Consider the following 27835-nt stretch of genomic DNA (forward strand, 5'->3'; position numbering starts at 1 on the left):
GTGGCACTCAAAGGGTTAAACATATATAAATACAATTGACATCGTCAGGATATTCATATAACTAGCCAATACCAAATTCCTTAATTTTTTGTATACAAAATTGTTCAATAAGCCTATAATAAAATAAATAAATAATTAAAAACTAATGTACAACTACAATAAATAAGTTCATAACATAACAACAATAAATAGAATATATAAGAAGTAATAATAGAGAATAAAACAAATAACAACTCAACAAATTTGTAACGGTGGCGTCAAAATTGAAACAGGACAAATGCTCATCAAAAGGCTTTGTCCAATGAGAAATAATAAATTTATGTTGCCTCTATTGCCACTTCTTAAATAAAATAACCCAAGTACTTTGTACACATACAAGTGTTGTTGTATGGTTAAATGTTCAAGGAGCAAAAAAGGGGAAATGAGCTTTCCAGCATTCTTTTATACAATATTATTCTTATAAACAAATTTTTATTTCTTCTAACTTTATTAATAAATTAAGCAATATTATATTAAACTTAGTGTTATCTTCTAGATTTTTCATAAAAATCTTGTACTAACCTGATTTAGAACATTATTAGGAGTGGTATACTCAGCTGTCAGGTAAAGAAACAACTGCTTCACATTCCAGTTGAACAGATGGCTCAGATGTATCAAATGTTAAGGAAATAAGCAAGAGAAACTAAACTTAGTTGACTCAGTTTTGAGAATACAATAGTACTTGAATTAATGCTTATCTGATATCTCTGTGTTTTAAACAATACAAGCTTCGCGTATAATTTAATTGAAAAACATATTTACATAGAACATGTCAACAGTGACTAGTAAAATGTCTGAAATATAAAGTTTCAGTCGGACTGTATTAATTTTATATAAACAATTCTTCATAATAGGAAGGAAAAGCCCTGAAAAACCGTAGTACAGCTCAGTGCTAGATATCATTTTAAAAAAGGTTATCAGCACTGAGGTACACACTATTCTCCTACTTGGTCATCTTGCTCTTCCTATGTCATCATATAAGAACTAACTACCAACATAATCTCAGATTTTAAGATCTGCTTACTAGACAGCATATGAGTTAAGTATTAGTCTACAAAATAACAAAATTTAAGAATATTGTATTTCCTACAATTCAGTCTCTTCTTTAGAAGGAAAAAGTATTAATTGCAAAGAGTTTAATGCTTTGAGTGCCAAAGCTAATTTCCACTTCCCTTAAAATCCCCTTTAAATTTCTGGACTGATTTATATTATAATGTATACTTACAAGCTTTTCAAACAAAAATTGCTCAATAACCATTAGACAGATTTTCATAATTTTTGTTCTTTGAATTAAATTTAAGAATATACATACTTTTCTGGTAAAAAATAACAATCTATTTTTAATTTGTGTTAATACACAATGAAAACCTTTTTATAAACTTTTGAGTTTCATCCTATATATCCATAAGTATTTTTTTAAATTTTTGGCTATACCACAAAAGGCTATGAAATTTTAAACAAAAAACATATTATATTTTTTGGAATAAAAACATACATGAATAACAATTGAAAAAACACTACTGCTTGATCACCAGTACCACCTAGTCTACTAATGAGAAACTTTAAGCTTTCATTGTCTGTGAAGTTTTCTTCACTCATTGTTATGAATACAAAAGCATTAAGATAAAACACTACTTATGTAATAAACTAATTTCAACAATCTATTCAATGATTGTGACTATCTAAAAATAATTGTGGAACCAAATTATGTAAGAAGTAAATTTAAATAACAATTTAGTTGATCTATCATTAAACCTTTATGCATTTGGCAGCAATATTAGAAACAATAAAACAAACTAAAACTCGTTACTATGAAACTACCCAAAAATCAATACTGATATTGTTATATTAATAAATATAAATTGTTCACTGCTTTATAATTTGTTTTTGCATCAAAACACAATTAATTATGGAATGAAGTAAACAGTGCTACTAGCCAAATGCGTAGTCCGCGCATGTAGAATTCATCAGATATCATAACAACATCATTGTTAATTATCATTCCAAAGACCTACAAAGAATATAAAATTGGCATTAATCAAAACATTTTGAATGCAACTAATTGGTTACTCAGATACTTCAGCTTTGTACTATTTAAAATATCACCTATATATACGTAGCATCGTGCTAATAAATGCCAGAAATTTACAAGACTTTTACTGTGTTGGATATGTCGGTGCCGCAGCACTTTAAGGGTTAATGATAGTACCATAGATAGGACATGTGATAACATTTTCATTCTTTCAAATAACTTTCTACTTTGACTTAATAATTTAACCATGTTCTTGTCTGTGAGTAACAGCAATGAAAATCTTCCCTCTGCCACAGACAGCAGAAAGGTAACTGTATGTATGATTGTCACCTTCAGTTATCTAATGGAAGATGTATTATTAATTATGTAGTTTCATTTTTCAATATTGATGATATGACCACTTTTATAACAAATTCAGCACAATATGTATAAGAATTATGCCAACAACTTTACCCTTATGGAGCTATGTATTTGACGCCATTTCCTTCTTGATGAATGTGAAAATAAAGAAATTCTTGTCTTGTCTTGTTATGTGAATAATTTATAATTCAAAGAGCATGTTATAAATCAAATAAAGGTGTGTTTTAAGATCAATATGATGTTTATAAATACAATTAATTATCTTTAAAGTCAGACTAATAGAATTTACAACACATCAGAATATAAAAATCGGACACCTCACTGTATTGTAGAATTACCTACAGTTGCATTTGTTTATGAATTATGAAAAGGATATCAGTCTTCAGATTAAAAGTCAAATAACCCAGATCATTTTTCTCTCTCGATGCAGCATAGTCTGGAACGTTTTTACTGCAACAGAAAACACAAATTTTAATGACAGTGTATTGCTAGAATTTACTTTATTTAGTAAAATTATATGTTCTGTACTTAAAAGTTGTTTATACAGTAATCTCACAATTTAATAATCTATTAACTTTTGTTACTATATCTTGTTTTGAAATATTTAGCCTATTTAACTCCATGTTTTGAAACCTATTCCATCATTTCAAAATTCAATACAGCACTAGTGTGATTGGCAATATAGTTGAACCTGAAGAGACACAAAAAAAATTCGAGTTATAGAATATTTGGAGTTAAACAAGGTTCGAGTTACTGAGAGTGAAAATCGTAAACCTTGAATTATACCATAAAAATCAAGAAAATTGCTGAATTCGTCTACATTGTGTTGCTAGGAAAATTTGAGTAATTATTTGTTAATTATATCATACAGTATCTGCTATCATGGTAAAAACAACAACAAGGAAAACAAACTCTTTTTACAGTATTACAAACAGGGAAATATAAACAGGAGTAATTAATGAGCACTCACAAATATACGTATAACATCAAATAACTAATAAGTGAGGAACACCGTAATAAATAGATGGACTTACAGTCACTGGGCTAGGAGTGGGGGAGATTCTTGTCACAAAATAAAAGTTTGCATGGCAATTGTTGGCTCGCTTTTTAGTTGCTGAACTACTTTCATTTATTAAGGTGTCTCAACTTAACCCTATAGCCATCCATCATATTTTGTAAGGCTTTCCAAACTCTCCATGTAAAATTTATAGCCTAAGGCAAAGATCGAAGAACACAATGGTGTACTAAATGCAACAAAACGTAATAATGAAAATTAGTATTTTTGGTGCCATCTCTCAACAATCCAAAATAAAGTCAAACTTAAAATACAACAATTATAGGTTTTTACAAGTTTGAAATATCCTAAATTTGAAGTGTTAACAAAATTGGAAATGTGCTGAAAAGATACAACTGTATCATTTTTAGAAAGAGTACTTTGGTAACCTTCATTAAAAATTTGGATTTGCTAATATTTTCATCAAGGTAACAGTAAACACATCTGTAAAACTTCCTTTATATTTGAAAATCTTTAAAAAATTACTTCTAACCCTGCAAGTGCCATTTTGGGGTATTTGTGGATATAAAAATTATTTTTCCAAATTCTTTGGGGTCGAAATATGGGGTCTTTTGTTAAAACGAAGAAGGTATGTTTCTCGGTTCAGCTGCTATACATAGCGGTCGGGTAGTCATTTATTAAGGGTTGAGTTATCAAGGTTCGACTGTAATACATTTTATATAATCATCCTTACACTGTGTATACTGGTATTAATGCATATTTTTATTAAACTTAATGACTTTTTATATTAGATAACATGAAAGCCAGAGTTAATGCCTAAGTTAAGTACAATGCTAATAATCCTACTATATCTGTAGAAAGACTTGAAAATTTAATTTTATTAGGAAAAGTGTTCATAAACAAACATTATTGTTTATTAGAACAGAAAACAATTTTCAAGAGAATTTCAATAAATTATGTTCCAGAAAAGATAAAGAACTCATAGAGGTTGCTGAGCCTCAACCTATAACAAACACATTTAAAAGAAAAAGATAATTTAATCTCATAAAACAAGGACAAAAAATATTCACTTATATAAATGTTCTCCAGTGTTCAGGTAGTTTGCAATGAACACAGTTATACACGAGTGGTTTGTGTAAGCTACAAACAACAAAGAACAAAGTGAAGTTCATTGAACGGTTGTCAACTACTAGTACAGAGTTTCTGCCTAACCGCTTTTAAATGTACAAAACCGTAAAACAGTTTTACTTATTTATATAATTTTTATACATCAATTCATTTTAGGAAAATATCCTCATTATAAAAATATTAAATACATTAAAAAAATATTTGATGTATTAAGATTAGATTAATGTTTTTAATTTTGTGTTTGGGTCATATATAAAATGAAATGCTATAAGTGGTATTAAAAAATCCTTTGAACCATCACAGATCTTTTTTGTTTGTAAAATTTAAAAAAATATTAGTGTTAAAAAAACTCCACCATGTTAATTATTTGGTTACAAATCCCCACCATGGTAGTTAAATTAAAATCAATAGAAAATTCATGAATGAAGATGTATTTCAATTCAGTATAGATTGGTTGGATAAATAATTAAAAGACGTTTTGGTATTCAGTATTGAGTAGTATGGATGAAAATCTGCGATGTAGACGCAGTTGAGCCATACGAAGAAAAATTTTTTAAAAGTTATTGAATAACTGGCTTTAGCTTAACTCCTGACTAGGAATAGGTCTATAATGTAAATAAGAGCAGTTTGATTTTGGAACTTTCACCTAAAGCACTTGTGTTCGCCTTGCTCTTGTATGGAAAGTGACTAAGGATAGAGTTAATTTTTATTGCCGTATTTAAATGGGATGCAGTATAATAAACGGCCACCACCCCAATCGAATCCGATATTCATAATTATTGAATCCTCAATATTCATGACTATCTAAAAATAATTGTGGAACCAAATTATGTAATAAGTAAATTCAAATAACAATTTAGTTCAGCTGGTTTAACATCTTAAAAACTATTATATTAACGATAAATAAAAAGCTATCTAGGCTATGTATATTTATAAAATGTTATACACAAAACAATATAACTTCTATTTACTTTTTACCATTTTCAAGGATAAACGTGTCTGACTTCTTGTGACACAAAGAACACATGTACTTCGCCATTAGAATTACTGATGGGCAGTATTAGTGTCATTAACAGGTTATTCAGTGATAGCCTATTACCAGGACCTATTACTGTTATTACAGTAAAACCAATGATTTGGTGTTCTCAAAACGACTTCCTAGTTTTACGTTACTCTGTAACCCACAGCCGCACCCATATTGTACAAGCAATGAGACTAGGAATGGAAATATTATACTATGGAATGTTATTATGCAATTTAAATGAGTGTAAATTAGGTTATCATAAATATGTTACTAGTAGTATCAAAGATCCTTTGCAAGTGCTCAAGTGATCTGAGCTTGAATTTGGGTACTATCTCGAGGGATATTTTTTCTTTTTTTACCAGAACCCACCAAAGCCCGCACTGATAGACAGGGGCAATTCTGATCAGTACTTCCCAACCTCAGATCACGTCCCAGATCATCCAACTCTGACATCAGATTATGTTTAGTAACAGGTTACTGGAACGTAATACCTCAACATAGATATTGGTATAGGTTGAGATTAAGAGGTAGAGAGGACTTTATAATCTTAATTTCACCTCTAATAAACACATTTCTCATTTCAACGCGTTGTTTTGTAATAGGTATTGACACGCAACAGTATTTCCAGTTTATTTATATGTTTGAGCAGCAAAGTACTTACTTATTATTAAGTATTTACAAAGAACTCCCAAAAATGGTTTTTGAAAACCAAAAATACGTCCCATTAACCCTTTGAGTGCCAAGACCATATATTGAGTTATGGAACTTTTTGCAACATATGTTATATTCAGGGGTATGTCTAAAAATGCCAGACCCGGAAATCCCAGTTGTGTAGCAACTTAGTAAAACATTTTTTTAACAGGATTATTTCCATAGAAACTTATCATGCTGTAGATCAAAATGCTTGGTTTTAATTGGGCTATACTTTTATTAGTAAATTTTCTTACAGTTTATTTCTTATATATATATATTTTTAACACAAAACAAAAAAGTTTTCTTTTTTAACATTTTTTTTAAGTTTTATTGCAGTTTTTACAAATAAAAAAAAACATTTTTACTATGGAAAACACTTTCTTTTCTAAGGGAATATTACTAATAAAAAATGTGCAAAATTTCATAGTGTTATGTTCAAAACCGGGACAAAAAAAAAATTTCTTTTTTAGACCAAAACAGTTTGGAAAAAATACACACATAGCCTCATCATATACATTTGTGTGTGGTCTAAAAGAACACTTATAAAATTTACTCACCACATACAGTATTTCTTATGCTCAAGAATGAAAGAATGAAATTTCAGTTCAAAATCTTCACTAAATGTTTATATACAATTATTTATATACACTATTCACAACAGTTTGTCTTCACTTCACTTGCATTTGTGCTTTGGGAAGCAGGTGCCATGACAGCCTTCCCCACAGTTTGTGCAAACTGTTCTAGACCTCTTCCTTCCTGTTTTGAAATCAGGCCCCCTCATTGTACATACAAAACAAGTCTTTTCTTTTTTTTCCGGGTAATTTTTCTAATCCAATTTTTCTTTTGTCACCCTCTACGTTTACAGTTTTACCTTGCTGTGCTACCCATTCATCAGAAATACTTTCAATGATTTGCACAGTATACTGGTATCTAGAAAGAGGTTTCCTGTTGTTTTGGACACAATTTTCCCTATATATAATGTAGGAATTTATTACCATTCTTGCAAAAAGATTAAAAACAACCTTTTTCCAATACTTAACTGTTCGTCTTTCGTCAAGGTAAGAATAGAGCATCATGTCGAATGTGTCTATCCCACCCATGTGCTTATTGTAATCTAGTATGATGGATGGTTTGTTTTCAACTGTTACCCTGCCATGCCTCCTTTTGGTATGTACAATATCTTTTATCTCAGCTTTTGAGGACAGCAAAACAACTGGTTTTTTTTGTGATGCTTGTTGTTTATAGGCCAGTGTCACTATGTTTCCTTGATGGTAGTACTTCTTCTGGCCAACTTGAAACTTTTCTTTGATTCCATCAGGCAAGCCTTTTTTATTCTTCCTTACTGTGCCAGTAAAAAAGGTTTTTTCCTCATACAATTTTTTGACCAGCGGAATACTAGAAAAAAAATTGTCTGTAAAAACATGAAACCCTTTCTGTAAATAATTACAAGCACGAAGAAGAGAAGTGACAACCGAATAGCCAAGACCATATTTTTTTACCTCATCAGATGGAGATGTGTTCTTCTTACCCTGATAGCAAAATAAGCTCATGCAGTAATTAGATACAGAGTCACACAACACCCATAACTTTATTCCCCACCTATGGTGGTGCTTATTGGGGAGGTATTGTGTGATTCCGGTTTGACTTTTCGTCCCAATTAGAGATTCGTCGACTGACAACTGTTCATGGGCTGTATAAAAGAATTTAAATAGCCTATTACAGTGCTCAATTAAGGGTTTGAACTTTTGAGTGGGGTCGTAACCTGGTTGGTTGGCTTTAGGTAGTTTTTCATTGTCAACAATGTGAAAGAAACTAAGCAAAATTTGAAATCTATTTCGTGTGAACATCTTACTAAACCATGGAGTTGCTTGTGAGTCACTAGTTGACCAATAAGAGGGGATAGTTGGTTTCCTAATCAGGCCCATATTTAAAACAGCAGCAATAAAAGCCTTCATTTCCAAAATGTTCACGGGGATCCAGCTGTGCCTACGACTACCAGGTGAGTCATTGTCTGCAAAAGACGAAATTGTCTGGTTAGCATACCTGTTGGTTTCAACCACAAACATAGTCAAAAGTGTTTCTGTAAAAAATAGTGTAAAATAGTCAATGGGCTTAGAGTCAACAGGTGGGCAATGTCTAGGTCCTGGAGATTCAACATAAGAAAAATCATGAGTGAAGTTACTGCGGCTCTCTTCGTTTATACTAAGCCAAATATCATTGTCTGTAGGCCCGTCGGCATCATCACCCGATTCAGAGGAACTGGATAACACACTCCTATCAATGATTCTACTTACGTTAGGTCTAGGCCTAACCTGTGTTCCTGACGTACTAGGCCTAGGTCTAGAAACATCAAAGTCACTCTCTGAGGATTGACCTCTATGTACATTTTTTTGTGGCTCATACAATGGATCAGCATCACTATCATCACTAAATAAATCACTAAGATCGTCTTCTGAGGTTAGTAAATTACCATCAGATACATCACCATCAAGTTCTCTGTCCACCTCACTTGATCTAAGGTTCTCAGGATCCATTATTCAGCCATTTGAAAACTACTTAAGTGTTTTACACACTAATAATAAACACTACACGCACAATTCAAACGATTGTAGCACAAAACGTAATAATTACGCTATTAGAATTCAAGCAACAATGTTTCAAAAGAAACAACACACTAGCACGCGGTTCTGCATTCGTCGTCTGCCACGCTACTCAGCTAGTCAGCTGTCGGCAGCGCTGTGATGGCCATTGTTTTTTTTTTTAGATTCTCTTCTGGATTGGATTTTTTTTTCCAAACACCACAGAAAATTAAAGGCATATTATTGGAAATACAATTTATTACGTCGAAACATAAAAATACCGAAAAATATAAACAAAGGATCTTAAAATAATTGGTGGCGAAGATTCGTCACCATGGCATTTCTCGCATATACAACTGGTGGCGAAAAGTCGTCACCGTGGCATTTCACGCATTTATCATTGGTGACGAAATTTCTTTCGTATGATTTATGGCATAAATCGTATGATTTATGGCACTCAAAGGGTTAAATACACAAAATTATTATTAACAAATAAATTATAAAAAAAATAAAAAGCGAACCCGGTTTTTTATATCGAAGAATGTAATCATCGATACCTAATATTCGCATCTCAAATCCTAGACTATCAATCGATATAAAAGTATCTATAATCCACAAATTTCACATAATGGATTTGGTACTTTGGGATTATACCGACCACACCCAGACATGAATCGTTATTTCACATTTCGTTTCTACTGATTACTAGATTAGCGTAGTAGAACAATATTTCGTCAATATAAAACAGGAATTGTCTTATCGCAAACCCCTCCCCATCCTCAGACAGAGGTCAAAGTCGAGCGTCTAGTAGATAACGTGATTGCAGAGTCTCGCCGCCCGTTCAGCTGGTGCATCGCTTTGTTGTACTTCCGTGTTTTACCTCTACATTTCTCCAAACACAAAAATTCAACAAAAACAAACATTTACCAAACTAAACTCTTTATTAAAAAAACACTAAAAACTTGTTTTTATTCTTGATCACATTCCGCCACCCAAAATGCGAGTGCCTCCGGCCATCAGCGCGGGCTTTGGCAGCACCTTCGGTGCTGCCCCGCGCTGATGTCGACGAAAGAAAAACATCCCTCGAGATAGTACCTATCAGTAAAATATCAAATTCTAGAGGGGCTAATCAGAAATATAAATTGAATTGTAATGGAAAGGCAATTATGTACCGTGCAAATCACGTGATGCCGCGCGGTCTGCCGTAATCAGGATTCTCGAGAAAGATAAGATAACAGCGACAACAATAACGATCACAATACCTGGAAATGCTTGTAAGTTTTTAATTTTGTAATTGAAGAGTTGTTTTTTCGTTCTATCATGTTTGTTTCTATAAATTTCTATTTTTGTGTTCTTCATACTAGTGTGGTCGGTATAATCCCAAAGTACCATGGATTTTTCGGTACCTATGAGTCCAACATGTCGAAGTCACGTATAATGTGTCTTATCATCTTTCGAAGCAATGTCGTGTAGTTTTCTAAAATCGACTGCCATTTAAAAAAAATCAAATGTTACTTTTAGATGTAAAATTGAAATATTACCTTACGTGTATTATTTGAAAGTGTTTACAGCTGTTGATATAGATTATGTAAGTTATTTGTTCAAAATAATTAATCAGAATCGATTGATTATATCAAGGTGGTTATATGATTAAGTAATATCATTTGCCAATTTCGATATAAAAAACCGGGTCCGCTTATCGTACCCTACCCAAATTGGCAAACAATATTACTTAATCATAACCAGCGATATAATCAGGCGATACTGATTAATTATTTTGAAAAATTAACTTAAATAATCTATATCAACAGCTGTACAAACACTTTCAAATAATACACGTAGGGTAATATTTCAATTTTACATAAGTAACATTTGATTATTAAAAATGGCAGTGAATTAATAACAAACTGCACAGCATTGCTTTGAAAGATGATAAAGACATGTTTTTCATGGCTTCAACATGTTGGACTCGTACCGAAAAACCCATTATTTGTAATTTGTGGGCAAGTAACAACTGTAACTGTGAGAGGAGCAAATATGGGCGTCTTCAGTTTTCCTAATTATGGTTATAATAATTTGTTTGGTCACTGTATATATTAAATCCATATTTAAATTTAAAACATATGATTGTTATTGAGGACTATAGATACTTTTATATCGATTGATAGTCTAGGATTTGAGATGTGAATATTACGTATCGATGATTACATTCTTCGATATAAAAAACTGGGTCCGCTTATCGTACCCTACCCCAAAATTTATGTGTAGTAGGCTATAAATGTAGAATACTTACACTACCACTTTGACTGCTTCCATTGTAGCTGTTGTTCTGTAGTCAATAAACAGAGTCGATATGAAACACACAAATGTCAAAAACGCCAAAACAGTCAATGTGTATGCTAGAATTGCATTTGCTCTACTTATAAATGAATGCATTTTAAATCTTGTTTTTATAACCTAAACTTTCTATTTATTTATTTATTTACTGCACCAAACTATACATACAAGCTAGGACTACTTAAAAGATAACAATTAAATTAATTTTAATTATAAACAACGTTAAACATAACTCAGGTACTATACAGCGGGTAAAATTATTATAATTCAGTGTCCTAATAAAACCGACAACAAACAACAATACAAAACACCAACGTGTACAAATTGGAATGGCAGTATGGCACCTGGCACTACCCCACTACTCAGTCAGCACTCACTAGCAAAGAATAAGAACAAACAATAATAAGAACAGTCACACTATCACACAGCAGATAATTTCTGTGAGAGGAAAATCGTTACCTCTTATCTGAAACTTATTTTGGCCATAATTTTCCAGTAAAAATTTATGAACTAATTACTATTATTATTGTAAGTTAAAAAACTATTGTGCTGAATTTGCAATATCAATCTTAAAAATACCTCAACAAGTTATATAATATGAAAATCTTCAAAAGCCTTTCTCATTTTTACCAGTATTTAAATATATACGATATGCTACAAAATACCATATTTAATTCTTCGACTTTCACATCAGCCAAAAATACCTATGCCAAATTAGATATGATTCGTCCAATACTGTAATAAAGGTACTAGACCAGTTTCTTAATCACTGTTGCCCCTCCAAGATTACTTTCTTCTAACTGTTTACATATACGAGTAGAACATGTTTTGGGTGCAGAGAAGACAGATTTTGTACACTCACATCTTCTGTACAATCGAATGTTAAAAAGCAACATCACTAAACACAAATGTCGAGATATTGGGGTAAAAAGATAACTTGATCGACAAATCTTGTTTATTGCAAAGGATAATTGTTAAAGTGCACGGAGTTTCCTTGGTGTTGAAAGCTTTGGCAAGCTTAGACATGAAGGAGAACCAAGCTTTGACTGCTAGGAACTGGGATTGAGTCTAACATTCTTCCTAGGCGGAATTGATTATATAGTGTCCAGTATCACCTCGTGTTAGCTGTGCCATACATTCTCGCCTTGTAACGATATCTATCCACTCATACCCCACCTTTACCAGAGGACGCTTACCGTAATAACGGAAGTCCCTACCACAGTAGGTAGTTGGTACAGACCAACTCAAACTTGAATCGGCAGTACAACATGACATCAAAAGTATAGAGACAAGACACCTTCAGGAATCTAAGCTCACTAAAGGATGTTTGACTGTGCCTTTTGACTTAATAATCCTTCCAATTTGTCTTGTATTAACTCGTAAGTAAGAAGAAGGTATACTAGGCCAAAGTAGGTAGTTTTTAAATATATCCATGGAGCAACATTTTGCAGGGTATCGCAAAATATAAATGGCTGTTGAAACTTTTACAGAGACACTATTAAGTGTTGACTCTAAGCTTCGATCATGTTTAATTCCTAGACATTTGGGACCGTACATTTGGTTTCCTTTATAAGGACATCACACGCAATTACAGGACGTCAATCGTCATAAAATGCTGGATGCATGAATTCCGATCCACAAACGATTGAATAGCTAATTCGGACTTTGTTTTACCTTTAATTTAAAGAGCTGTGTCGCCAGTATATTGAAATATCTTTCATATTAGATTGATGGGCTCAACTTTTTGACATAAATCCTAAACAAGATTAGCCCAAAGATATATCCCTAAAAACGGTAAAGAGACCTTATGAAGCTAGTTTCTTCCATTTCGCCATTCTATTCCTTATCGGAAAGAATGAACGAAAGAAAGAAATGAACTACCTTCTCGTGTATGGTGGTTGGAGTAGAAGATTCTGGTGGGGCTTTTACTAAATAGTCATCAAGAATTTTAGACCTGTTCTCCGTAATGATCGAAGGGTTTCTTTATTAAGGTGAGCAGTCCATTTGGTTCCTTGCCCCCCCCCCCTTACAATTGCAATTTTTCGTCCCTCGTGCTCCTCATAGCTTACTTTGGGGTTTCCCCTCCATTTAAGATTGTTTGAAGGGCTAAAGCCCAGACCATTTACTTGATTCACCCTTTCAATTATATAATGGTCTTCGCCCCTTTTGATTATAATTGATTAAACTCGGGTGGACAAACATGTTTGAATTTTCTGTTGATGACCATTATGATCAACATTATAAAGCCACTACTTATCTCGATTTCTGTTTACTCTGACTTAACAAAGCCCCCTGAACAGTGTTGTTGGATATTGTTTTCACTTCGGGACTTGGTACTGTTGGCTCCAAACGTGTTTGATATCAATCATAGTTAACACATAAATTATGGCCAAATTTCGATAATGTCCGTCTAATAATAAAATGTCCAGACCTGTGACTTGATTCCTTGCTTACATTCAAGGACTCCACCCTTTTGGTCATATTAAATTTAAATCCATATTCTTGAAATGAACCTGTGAAACCCCTCTATAAAATTACGTTAAGACTGATTAAAAATTTAAACCCATTATTCATAATTGCTGAATATAATTTCCATCGTGGTCCTATGTCCCCTTAGAGCCCAACTGAATTGAATAATGAAGTTAAGTATTAGATTTACAAGAGGAAACGCTGTGAGAGAAAATTAAACACAAAATAGGCCACCAGAGTGTTTTCAAATATACAGACTGACTGAAAAAACGTCGAGTGCTTTGTTTTATTACGTAAACTAATTACATTTCATAATTTTAGAATTATCAGACCTTGTACTATGGGTTGTATGTTTATTCCAGAATATATAATGAGAATACTTGTCCTTCATATGCCTGTCATAGTCAAGGTTTCAGTTCAGATGGCAATGACACTGTTGTCATGACAACTAGTAAATGTAAGTAAACAAACTTGTGTATAGTTGCAGTGATTGTCTTTAAAAAATATAACGTAATATTATAATTTATTCAGTTCCTATGTTCAAGAAATAATATAAACCAAAGTCCATGGAGCTAACCAGGGTTGACTACACTCTTTTAGGGTTGACTTCACCTCAGTGTATGAAGTTGTTACCATGCACTATGCCAAAAACTACTCAAAAAGTAAATACTGTAGTGTATGTTCCGTTATTTTACATACAATTGTATGATTCTATTTTACTGGTTATAAGTACTTCATAAAGATTATTCAGTACCATACTGTGATTTATTATACAAGGCAAATACTGATATGGATAGGCTTAACTTAGAGAACTGAATAGGCAAATTACAGTTTACTAATTTAGTAGGTTATGTTTTATTAAATTCAAATTTTTTACGTGTAAAGCAGCTGAACTGTACTGTAATTTGAAATGCCTGTAACGTAATTCGGTTTGAAATTTTAGTTTCGGTACTTTAGATAATCATAAATATTGATTATAGTGGTTGACTACACTCTTATTATACTGTAGCCCAGAAACGACAAACTGTTGTCACCCATTTGGTCACAACCAAATTAAATTTTAATGCTAATTAATTGGTGTAAAGAAAATATTTTGTGTTCTAACATCTAATTTTTCTCTTCACCCATATCAACACACAGATGTTTTGGTTTAACATTATGTTGCATGAAGATGGTTCTCCACAATGGGGCTGAAATATTTCAAGAATTTAATTGGTTGAAAAACCTTTTGACATAGTGTGAACTGTATGTTACTTATGAACCAAACGCATAAGCTTATTAACTAAGATTATAAGTTTTGTTTGAGGCTTTAATTTCTTAAAAAAGGTAACGTTTATATTTTAAAAATCTGTGTCTGTACGAGTACAGTCAGTTTTACCCAGAACTGACTAATTAATATTTAATTGAAAATAAGTTTTAATACAAGATTCAAGGTAAGTCTGTTAAATAAACCCATTATTCGCTTATTATAGTAATGTCCCATGATGGCTGAGTTATTACCAAAACACCCCTCACAAGACTACACCATGTAAAAATACTAAATACTTTTTATACATTAGTGTTTTAGATTTTTAAATAAAGTTTTTTTGGTAGCCTACTCTTGAAAAAATTTTAATGACACTAATACCTAGGTGTAATAAAAAAATCATAGTAACTAAACAATAAAATATCATATTTAAGTTTGTCTAGAGGTTTGCTGGTTATTTGGCTGCCAGCTTACATTTTTTAATGTCACATTTTATGAAAATTTACAAAAAATTAAAAAGTAATTAGTATAGATTATAGAAATAACTTCTTTAATATAAAGAATTAAATTCCCAACAAAAATGCAACAGAGAAAATGGATCAAATTGGTTTTTATTCTACAAATATATTTTGCTTTCATGAATTTAAAAATATTTTTTAAATATAGTCTAGTTATATAAAATACATTCTATCTAACCAATTTAATTGACTAAAAACAGTAGCTTGGTCATCCAAATCAAAACTAAATGAAACGTTTTGTGAGTTTTACCCCTGCGCTTTTCTATGTTTACTTGGATTTGCAAGCAGTAACTTAAAAGAAAAATGTCTCATTTCTCAATAATGTACATACAATTGAAAAAATGAAGATAAATTAATGAAACACTTATTTTATGTAAAGAATTCAATTCTCTAAAAATATACACCAGATAAATGGAGTATATTAGTATTTGTACTAATACTAATTTTAGTTATAGAAATAAAAACATTCATATAAATAAATAAATATATTTAACCCACTAATGGGTTTATAGTGTAAGTTCACAACCTTCAAGAGAATAACTTCAAAGAAAACGCATTTTTCTTTTTTATTAAAACAAAAACAAAAAATAGACAATACATATTTTTTAATAAAAATATAAGCAAGTTTCTTAAGCAGTTTAAACTTTGCATATGCTTTTCATTACCGGTAACATGTCTAGCATATGTTGCCTCAATGGACGTAAATAGGAAAAATGTAGGATCCTCAATTAAATCAAGCCATTTAAAACATACCCAACGAAATTGTGTGCAAAGCCACGGGTAAGTGCTAATTATCAGTATTTAGAACATAACAATTTCTTAAAACCTATTTTGAGTGTTAGGAAAATGAAATAAATAGATATTGACGAAACAATCTATTTAGTGACCAAGCATTTCTTGATATACTATAATATATTTGGTATCAGATTAACACAATAATGAGCTTGGATTAACAAGTTGAATTTGTTTTGTTTAAAAAAGAGACTGTTTCCTTTTTTATTTATTTTTTTAAATATATTGGCTAATTGGTTCAGGGAATTTAACTAGTAGAATAAATCGGAAGTTATGGTGAATCACATCTGTATACGTTTGTCTGTAAATTATCTCAAGTATATCTTTATTGAGTTTATTGAGTAGGCTTAATACAAGATCTTCAAGATCTGAATTGGTGTCAAACAGTATAGGATATGAAGCATTTGAATAATTTGTCAGAGGACACTAAGCAGTGGATACTAAGTGGTCAATGTTCATGTTCTCTCCAGGTCAAGAATTCTTCAAGGCTGTAGAACGATCTCTCTAGCAGCCAGGCAGTTAGCTTCTTCTTGAGCAGGTTACGGCTGGTACTCTTGAGTGCTTCTGGTAGGCAGTTGAAGAATTTTGCTCCAGCATAGGTTGGCTTCGTCTCATAGCGTGCTGTCTTGTGTGGAGGTAACGCATAGTTTGCAGCATTTCTGGTAAGATAGGCATGTCTGTCTTGGTGACTAGGCAGGTCTTGTGTAGAGGCATACATTATTGTCTCCAGGATGTAGAGTGAGGGTGCAGTGAGGATACCTAGGTCTTTAAAAGATTGTCTACAGCTGTCTCTTGTGCCCAGGCCAGATATTGCTCTTACAGCTTTCTTTTGCAGGATCAGTACGCGCTGCATATTTCTTGCTGTTGAGCCTCCCCATAGCACAATGCCATACCGCAGGTGCGACTCAAACAGTGCATGATATGAGGTTTTGCTGGCTGCTTGAGTGCTTATTGTCTTGATCCTCTTTATAACGAAGATAGCTGAGCTAAGTTTTTTACAGAGCTTGTTTACTTGCCCCTCCCAGGACAGCTTTTCGTCTATCACGATCCCTAAGTGATTTACTTCGTTGGTTGCTGTAATACTGGGGAGCTCTGAAGTTTTCTCTCTATTTATTCCCAGAGCTATCTGCTTTGTCTTAGATTCGTTAAGGACGAGGTCATTTACAGAAGAGTACTCAGCTGCTACGTTTAATGCAATATATGAAGCAATTTCAAGGTCTTCTGTACTTTTCTTTCCAGTGAGCAGCACTGTGTCATCTGCGTACAAAATACTGTAGGCATAGTCTTGGAGATGTTGTGGCATATCATTTGTAAAGAGTACAAATAAGGCTGGTCCAAGAACAGATCCCTGTGGGACTCCTCTTTGGATGCGGAGTGGGTCTGACTTAATTATGGTTGTCAATTCCTTCAGGGTATGCTTTACTTCTACTACCTGGCTTCTTCCATTCAGGTAGTCTTTGAACCATTTGGCCTCCACACCATGGATTCCAAGGGCATTCAGTTTCCTAATTATCAGGTCGTGGCTCAGGCAGTCGAATGCTTTGCTATAATCAAGCAGTACGCCAACAACAGTGTCCCCATCTTCTAGGTGGTCTATAATATGTTCAATCAGGTCAATAAGTGCTGTTATGGTAGACCTTCCACCAGTAAAACCATGCTGTCTGTCTGTCAGTAGTCCGTTCCACTTGAGATGTACAGTAGAGAGATTTAGCATTAATGTTGGGTTGTACAGTAGTAAGGAACAGCTGGAAGTTGGATATTTCACTCTATCCTTAGATGAGAAATAGATAACATATGTTTTCTTGATTGGCAACAAGGCAAACTCAACTATGGCACTGGAAATATCTTAGACTGATAATAGATTACAAGAGCAGGAAGAAAAAACCTTTATTGACATGAACTTTTTATTAGTGATAAAAATTATAAACATTCAGGTTAAAACAACTGCAATAGTTAGTTACATTTACAGGTGGTAGTGGGAGACCATGATGGAGTCGTGCAATTGTTCTCAGTAAAACGTGGAGAAATCCAACTTGGGTTTAAAACCTTACCAGGGGATAAAATAACAAGACTTCATCTTGGAGGAGCTCTTGGTGAGTATTAGCTTTCTATTGCAACTTAAAGTTTTACAGTGCCTTCAGTGCTCTTGTGAGATGGAGCACAGGACAGGGTTTGTTTCCATGATCCAGATATGGGCTAGTGTTGTCTAAACATATGCCTAACGAGCATGGGATTTTGTTTCCCAACAAGAGTAAGTACGAGATAAAGATGGGTGTTCAGCCCAAGCGAGTAGTCAGAGAATGTTACTCATGAGACACAGAGTTGCTACTGAACTCGTGGTCATATCAAACTGCATGAATATCCAAGAAAGTACACTTCTGGCTGGATTATACCTGCCAATAGCACCTGTACTAGGTATGATGTGAAAAAAAACAATGTGTTACTTAAATATAGGCAACCCAATGATTGTCCAAAAGTGGTACAAGAGTAACTGAAATTTTAAGATATTGGGGTAAAAATGGGGCTGGTCAATGGGCCGTCTCTACTGCCTGCTTTACTGGAAGAGGCTGCAACAAATCTAGCCTCCCCTTCTTTTGAGGTGTCATGACTGAGATAGTGCCCTGGATCCTTCTGGAATCTCAAAAGGAAGCAGCCCCTACCCTTAACCTTACCCATCATAAACATCCTGTCACTTCAGAAGCAGCACAAGGTCCTTTTAGAACTAAGTGCGATGAGGTGTTTCCTTATCTTCTTGTCGCAAGTGAACTAAAACACTTGCATGAAGCTTGATACTGTATGTATCACACAGAAGATCTACATATTCTTTTATCAGTTAGGCTGTGTTAAAGGAGCTGTTGTTTGATACTCTATATAGTCTGTAAAAGAGACAATGGCCTGAGTGTATTATTAACCACCAAAGCATCAAGAGCTGTGTGGTGTCTACTTCTTCCATATGTAGGAGTCAATGTTATGCGAGAACCAGCACCCAGCATTTTATTGATAGCACTGTATAAAAAAATCTTTGATTTGACTTAGCAGGCATATCACAGTTATTATAACCCGGTTATGCTTTTTAAGTACATACAGCAATTCATTGTTCCCTGACGTCCATTGTGTTTTAAGTTATATGTGATGTAAACTCTAAGAAGTAGGTAAGAGTAGGCTGCTTAGTATTGTTGAGCCTATAGCTAGACATTATATTCCATTAAATACATTTACACATATACGACTCCTTTTGTCATAATCAATAAAGTTGAGATTTCCATGGATGAATAGTTTTAAGATCTTTTACATGTTCACTGGACTAAGTGCTGATTTCCACCTGCAGTGTGGTCTCTAGTGTGCCTCTGCACACTAGAGACCACACTCCAGGTGGAAATCAGATGCACATTAGCTCTTGCAGAAATCAACTTTGGTTTCTAGTTATGTTATAGTTGAAAATTGTCAACAAACTTAATGAATGTTACTGACATGGTAATCGTTTTCCATATAATATATTCTTATTTAAAGCTATGGATCTATTATGACACTTACCATGGTATCTTAAAACCTTTGTGCTATCAGCAAGAGCATCATTATGTGTTCATGTATTTTTAATATATTTCTGTTGTAGAAATGATATGTTTAACAATATTATTTATTTTTACAACCAGAGAACGCAATATGAGAGGTTAGAAGTTCCCTATCTTCGGATATGTCAAAGAAATCATGGCCACAGTTATTGTATTAAACAGATATTTGTTACATTTATATATTTATATGTACTAAATTAGTTTGATATATTGTATATATAAGAAATATCTAAACCTCTAGAATAAATCACTACTAAACATTACTATAGATTAAATGTTTTGATCAATGTTCGGTAATTTAAGGGAATCCTCAGGATAAAATATTTGTGTCTTCAAAAAATGAAGTACGTGGATACACTAAGAAAGGAAAACTATTTCTTGGGTTTGAGACAAACTTGACGGAAACTATACGCTCTATGTAAGTATTATCAATAGTGTAAGTGTGATAACAGTTGTAGTATTATATAAATATTATTTGTAATACTGTTATTTTATTTCTTTGTCAAATTCTATTTTGACACATTTTAGATAAGTATTTTTGTCTTGTTTAATTAAAAAAAATGTTTATATGTAGTGAAAGTAATCCCAAGGATTGAAAAGAGATTTATATTGATCTCTATAGTCTATACCTTATTAAACATTTTACGCAACACATGATGTGGCTTACTCCTACCTTGTTATTATTGGCATGTTATACCAATTTCTGTCTTAAGTTCATAATTCATAGCACATAGTTGCTATCAAATTTTTGATCATTTGTGCTTTTCAATTTATTTTATTTTGCTTTAAGATCTTCAAGATCATATGAAATATATTTTTTGTTTAATACTTAAAGTGGTAAGTTTTCTATAAAAAATTCTTAATATGAAATACAGTTTCTGGATTTTGAATATATTCCTCCATTGTTCTTACTTTAGTAAAACGTTTCCTGAAAATAATAGTAACCATCCTTGAGTTGGCTTAAGTGTTCAAAGACTTTACACATGTCTTGTATCCATAAATTAAAAAACAAAAATGAACATAAATAAAAAATGTTTAGTCTGAGGAGGGCAAGATAAAATGACTGACATATCATTAAAATGGTGTGTGTAAGTAATAATACAGAGTAGCAATTAGTGGCAGTGATTTTCTTATTTGTGTAACTCTGATCTACAATCCATGCAGATACTGTGAGAATATTAAATCCTTTCTCAAGACAGATCAATCAGTCAATAAAAGTAGTTTATTTACAAAATCATCAACCAAGTGCTGATGTTGCATGTAATGGTGTCAGAATTCCAAGTTGTATCTATGTCTCTCGCTTACAAATTATTGAATATGGTACAAGTAATAATATTTATAATGTTTCAGGGCAGTTAGTGGCAGTGATTTGCTGGTTTGTGGTACTCAGATCTACAATCATTATAGAGATTGTAAAGATGCTAACTCGTATCTCTCTGCAGATCGTATTAATGACGTCATTGCACTATCTGCTGAAAAGGTATACTGTTTTATCTATTACGAGAATGGTGCTTGGAGATTATGTGTAGTAATGTGATTATCACTGTAATTCATGGCAATTCTAATCCATCTTATACAGATTTCCTTTCCTCTGATATTGTAACGGTTTAAATTACATTCAAGAAATAAATAGGAACAAAATTACTTGTTAACTATTATTTTCAGTTTTACAAAAGTAAGTTTTGTTTGTTTTTTTATTATTTTATCTGTCTGAAGTTAACTTCTCCCATATTGTACAAGTTATATTCTCAAATCGTGTAGTGATATCTTGAAAAGGATTCATGGTTGGTGTACAGATACACAGACTGACTCCTGTGTTGGCTTGTGAGGACAGGATGCTGAGAGTTCTAGACCACTCCACTCTACTGCACAGTCTGCCATTGACAGGGGTACCGACTGTGCTGCATCTATTCAATAACGATGGTGGGGCCATTGGTGATCAGCTTCTTTATGGCACTGATGATGGAACTATTGGATTAGTTCAAATTACTAAGTGAGTCATGAATCTGGTATTTCACAACACTTAGTAGACTAAGTGTGGTTTTAGTCAAGGTATGTTAATTGTGAACTCAGTTGATTTGTAAAGTAAATAGTTTATCTCTGACTTTCTAGTTTTTAGATCAACAACATTTATTGTTGTATGATATACTTAATTTTTTTTGTAGGGCATAGCTTTGTTATTACTCTTTCTAATATTAAATTGAAACATAAGTGTATCACGTGAGCAGTATAATCGATCTAATTAATGTTATTTTCTTTAAATAATTCTAAAAATTAATTACTTTACTTAGCTAATGCCTTTTTATAAATTATAATGTTATGTTTCTACAAGGAAAATATAATTTGTAAAAGAATTTTTAAAGATATTCAAAATGATTTTTTGTTAAATCAATATTTTGTTTTATCTTACTAATGATATGACTAGATTTACACATAGTGTCATTAAAAAGTGAGTACCATGTTGCAGTTTACCAAATTGTTGTTAAAGGACAGGGATATCTCAGAAATGGCGGATGGAGCCAGGGAGGCACCGTGGCGGGGTACAGAGTCTTTATTGCTATGACATGACAGGAGATGGTGTGGCAGACCTGCTGGTAGGACGTTCAGACGGCACTCTGCAAATATATTCTATCCCCACAGAACCAGCGGACGACATCAACCAGCCATCTGAGCGGTTCTCTTATGTAAATATTAAAACGTCACACTGTAATATTTGCTTATTTATATATGGTAATGGTTTTAACTGCTGTTGTAGGAAAAGTTTAGCTGTCAGAGTAAACTTTTAATTTGAGATATAATAAACTAGATAAATATCAAAACCTAACGTAGGAAATTAAAATGAAACAATTCAGGAAATACATTACATTATGAGCTAAAACCTCCCCCTTTCAACTTAAATTTTTCAGAACATGTCATTCCATTATACTTGGATTTATTTTTAGCAGAAATGTTTTTAAAAATATTCTTAGAAACTTATTTGGTCTGCTAAGATCTTTTTATAGATTCTGGTTGGGTATTATATTGAGAATAAATTTTAAAGAAAACTAAATCTAAATGTATAGATTAATATTTTTTATTGGGTTTAAACTAAAAGATTCAAAAACTTTTTAAAAATAATACATCAATTACTTGAAACCTAATGTAGTTACAAAAGGTTTTCTTATTTATTTTTGGTACTGAACAGGTATTGCCAATTGTAAATATACTGTTATATATAGTTTTGCCTAAGTTTCTAACACACACAAAATATTTTAAACGTTTACAGATTTCTTATGTTTAATATTTTTTTAAACGCTTCTTAAAAACCAATTAACTTATTATCAGGGTTGTACAAATTTCATAAAAGACTATGAAAAATTATTTCAATAGATAATGTATTGATTACGCCTGAAATCCAAGAACATTTATTAGTAAAAACTGCATAAAAAATAACCTACCATATTATATTTAAACCAGCTATAAAATATCTGTTTCATCCTGTTCACAGCATATAGCTATTTAGATATTGTACATCATACTGTGTCTACTCTCTTTTGTGTATCTCCCGCACTACATACTAAAATAATAGGGCTGAAAGCCAAAGATTATTACTAGTAGAGAGGAAAATCAGCCGGGTAACTGAAAACTATCTTCTACAGTTCACTGTTGAAAGAACACATAAAATTCATGCAATGGAAAAAGTTAAATAACAAAATTTCAAAGCATACAAATTTAGTGCTTTTCTAATTTCAAAACTTTTTTACCATAGAGGGAATTAATACAGAACTGCAGGATCAAATATGAGGAAAAGAATATTACTGGACACAAATTTATTTGTCCTTGTTGATGTCATTATGCACTTGACTAGACAAAGTCATTTTTGAGCATCAAATGAAGTCTCGATGAAAATGATCCAAGAAGGTGATTTCTGAATACAATTGATTTTCTCTCTTGTTACCACCTGGAGCACATTACCACATGAACATAACAAGGGCCAGATCACTTACTTTACACATAATACTCAACACAAGTTTTTGGGAACGGAACTCACTAGAATTGACATATTCGATAAAGTATTTCAAGAACTAACTTTCTCCATAGATAGATCTGTCAAACACCTATGCTGGTTTATCCGGGAGCTAAAATTAACTATAGAAAATGTAGTTCCTGCTTTGATGGCAGAAGCAAACACCATATCTGAAGGACTTAATATAGATCCTAAATCCAAAGAAGTAGAAAGAGATGGTAGATGATGAATGTGATAATGAAAGATATGAATCATGTTTATTGCTGTAAGACTTCTACAAGTATTGGCAATGTCTATTTGCTGTCAGATGGCCAAGTCAAAAGTGCATGAAACAATGTACCATTCTAAAAACGAAATAAAATAAAAATCTAAAAACTATTCAGAACAAGGTATTATTAAAAGCAACAGATCGTTATGAAATGTATACAATTTTACAAAAGTTCCCAATAAATATAAAATTCAACAATAGGTATACAATTATACAAAAATATAAAACTTAACAACAATAATATAAAATGTAAGAATAAGTTTAAAATTTAACAATCAATGGTACTCTCTCATTAAACAGAGGCCACCTATTCAAAGCATGCTGCGGCTGATGTGGTTAGGTGATTTAGGTTTAGGTTTACTAACCTAACCTAGTATAACATAATCCCTAATCTAATCCATAACATAACCCCTAAACTAACCTGCCACCTAACCCCTTACCTAGCCTAACCCTCAACCCAACCCAATCTAACCATTAGTATATATTTTGTAACTGCCCACCCAAAATTGCTAAATCCCGTTTATTATCAGTGGCCTCCGTTTAATCAGAAAATACCCAATCAATATATAAAATTAAAGGATCAATATATAAAATTATACAAGTACAATTAAATACAAAAAACCTACAACAAATTAGAATCATTAATGATTTGTAGTGAAAAATTCCTCAACTGAATAAAATGGAGATGTAGTAACCAATGGTAAAATTTGTGTTTAAATGAGAAGTGATTCTTAGTGATGGGTTTGGAAACAGTTGATTGCATCCTGGGTAAAGTCAGAAGCAGGTTTAATGCTTTATAGAATGTAAATAAATAATTATTTCTTATATGGATATGAGACTTTGAAGTAGTGATGAACTTCTTTTTATTTGGATAGTTCATATTGGTATATTAATCTGAAAGTTTCTGTCAACTGAACAATACTTGCTATAAGACTAAAGCTATGTGATACAATAAATAGTTTGTATATGTAAAGTTAGGGTAGGTCTGAAATCAATTTTCATATTCAATGTTCAGATATATTAGCTGTAAATGTTTTATAGCAGTACTTTGCAGTTGAATAACTAGAAATAGGTCTATAAGTGTTTAAATGTTCTATTTTAATCCACACTGGTTTTAGGTGTCTAATGAGAGTATAACATCCATTCAAGGAGGGATTGTTGGGAACAGTGGGTTTGATGAAGTGTTGGCAACTACGTACACAGGTAAATATGTCTATAGCGTTTCAACCGCCAATCATCTATTGAGGTTTGACAAAAATAGATTTTTGCATTGTGTTTGTATTACACTGATGTCTGGCACAGGTTGGTTTTTCGGCTTGACAACAGAAGTTATTGACAAACAGATGAGTGGTGAGGGTGGAGACCTGAACAGCAAAGTTAAAATATCCAGTGATGACAAACTCAAGATTGTCCGACTGAGGTACAGAACAGTTGGTTAGATGCACAAATATTTGCCCTGCACATTTTGAATGTTTAAACTCTGTGATTATATTTATGAGTAATGTCCAAAGTGACTGCAGCTAAAATGAATAAGCCTGGAGACTTTTTAGGCTGGACTGTGAGTTTGCATTTGAGAGTAATTCAAGGAAAACTCACACTGAAGGATCAATATTGTACCCACTTTACTGAAGAACAACAATTAATTATATTAATTAGCAATGAGACTACTGTGGATAATACTCTAGGAAATAAGCCATATTCTATTAGTAGTAGCTAAGAAAAATGAGAAAACCAGCAGATTGGAACATATGTGAACCAATTCACCCATTAGAATCATCTTAAGTCGCTCTAAAGGTGTGGCAAAAGGAATTTGTTTTAGTTCCAGTTCCTGTAAAAGCTCCACTCTCGCCCAGTTTAATTTCATGAATCTCCTATTTCTAATACAAAGTAACCTGTTCAAATCTGCTAAAACAACTACAACAATCCATTTCTCCAATTTGTGTAGCCATTCTGTGAAACAAAGAAAACTTAGGACATAGCCACTTAATTCACCCAAACAGACTGGACTATAAAATCATATATCATACAAGATTTTTGAAGTGACTACTTCCTTTGGCGGGTTAAGGATGTGTGTTTTACACAGGAAAAACACTTTTGTTTCACGTCATGCATTTTTATGTTTTCCACATGCTTTTAAAGTAGAATGACAGCTTTTCCGAAACGTAAACAAACCTTTATATAAACATCTGATCTGAACTAACACGCCATTTAAAGCATGTTTTATTAAAACTACCAGCAGAAGTCAACAACTAGGCAATGAGAATGTGGTGTCTGTAATCAGCTGTGATGAAACGTATATTTATTATTTGGATTCACAAGTAGTATGTATTTGTTTATTTCTTTTTCTGCTAAAGATTGTAATGGAGAAAAACTAAGACAATTATTTCAATTCATCCACAAAACCAAATAAAAAGAAAGTGGTGATGAAAGCTCTGAAAACAGCGAAGAAGAATTTGTAATTTACAAAAGGCAGAAGAAGTGTCAATGAAAATACGACTGATGAAATGAAGCAAGCAAGGCAAAAAGAATTGGTTAAATTATGTTCAAAAGAACTTTCAAGACAACGTGCACAAAGATATAGAGACAATAAAAAAGCAAATCACCTGAACAATGTTGATATTCCTCAATTAAGGCAAAACAAATTGGCTAAATTACGTAAAATGAGATATTTAAAAAGGGTACACACACACACACACAAACATATATATATATATATATATATATATATATATATATATATATATATATATTCACAGCACGTTATAAGAAGTAGTCACTTCTGTAGATCAGTCCTGCAACTGGCTTACTTTTTTAAATATTTTTTCTAGCCTGATACGCTTAAATCCTACCATGAGGCAAATGAATAATATATCATCAACTGACAGCTTTAGATACAAAGATTGAAAGTCACCACTTTAACGTCCCCTTTCACCACCTTTCTATTTTGGGTTAGCTTACTCATTTAACATTTATGTACAACTCCGGTGATTGTTTTTGTGAAAAGGTGAGAAAAATATGACTTGAGAAAAAATATTATTTCATATTTTTAATCCTTTGATACCCTTCAACTTTGGCCTCCACCAAAACTAGTGCGGCTGATAAATTTATTTATAAGGAGAGATTTCTTTCCTTCCTAAATTCCAAGAAAACTCTTGGACTATAAATATTAGTAACAATTGACAATAGTTACAATATTGTACTCATCTGTATAATAATTTCATCTTTTGTTACATTCTGTCGGGTCCTGATACTCCATTGCATTGGCAATTAGAAATAATAAAATAGATATCAGCTTGTTAACCTCATTAATTTTCCTTGGCCTGCGGCCTTGAGAAGAATGTCATTGCTTGCTTAATCCAATGTTATATTTTTGTACAACAATCCTGGCTTAAACACAGCCCTTGTTAATCTGTTTGAGATGGAACTGTTTATACCTTTTAAGAAAACTCTACTGTTATAGTTTGTAAGAAAATTTTTCATTTGTAGTTTAGCATTTAAATGTAAGTGTCATCATATTTATTTTTAACAAATTTTGCAATTGAATATGTTATTTTTATACTTACAAATTTGTTTGTCCCAATTTGCTTTCATTATTTATTTTTTACAGGTTTTGAGATGTTTGGGAAAACTTCAGGTAGTAAGAATGGGAGTAGATAAATATATATATATTTACATAGTGTATATATCTGGAAGGTGAACTGGAGCTAAACTTAACATTCACATTGAACCAACTCTTTCCATCATAGCTACTTTATTT

At 32.4% G+C, this 27835-nt stretch overlaps 2 protein-coding genes across 2 annotated transcripts in view; one reads left to right on the plus strand and one right to left on the minus strand.

Annotated features, from left to right (window-relative positions):
* Positions 1-11564, minus strand: part of LOC124357458 (signal peptidase complex subunit 3) — a 36584-nt gene extending 25020 nt beyond the window's left edge. Inside the window, exons 1-3 of the mRNA XM_046809282.1 lie at positions 11164-11564; positions 2808-2881; positions 562-650 (exon numbers count right to left, since the gene is read on the minus strand). Of these exons, the coding sequence (XP_046665238.1) occupies positions 562-650; positions 2808-2881; positions 11164-11306 (306 nt within the window). The 5' untranslated portion in view covers positions 11307-11564. The remainder of the gene's footprint in view (positions 1-561; positions 651-2807; positions 2882-11163) is intronic.
* Positions 11565-14128: 2564 nt separating this feature from the next.
* Positions 14129-27835, plus strand: part of LOC124357459 (Bardet-Biedl syndrome 7 protein homolog) — a 28035-nt gene continuing 14328 nt past the window's right edge. Inside the window, exons 1-8 of the mRNA XM_046809283.1 lie at positions 14129-14338; positions 18202-18325; positions 20108-20222; positions 21155-21284; positions 21601-21797; positions 22293-22488; positions 25197-25281; positions 25381-25498. Of these exons, the coding sequence (XP_046665239.1) occupies positions 14243-14338; positions 18202-18325; positions 20108-20222; positions 21155-21284; positions 21601-21797; positions 22293-22488; positions 25197-25281; positions 25381-25498 (1061 nt within the window). The 5' untranslated portion in view covers positions 14129-14242. The remainder of the gene's footprint in view (positions 14339-18201; positions 18326-20107; positions 20223-21154; positions 21285-21600; positions 21798-22292; positions 22489-25196; positions 25282-25380; positions 25499-27835) is intronic.

The sequence above is a fragment of the Homalodisca vitripennis genome, chromosome 3, assembly GCF_021130785.1.
Source record: "Homalodisca vitripennis isolate AUS2020 chromosome 3, UT_GWSS_2.1, whole genome shotgun sequence".
In the NCBI taxonomy this organism is placed as follows: Eukaryota; Metazoa; Arthropoda; class Insecta; order Hemiptera; family Cicadellidae; genus Homalodisca; species Homalodisca vitripennis.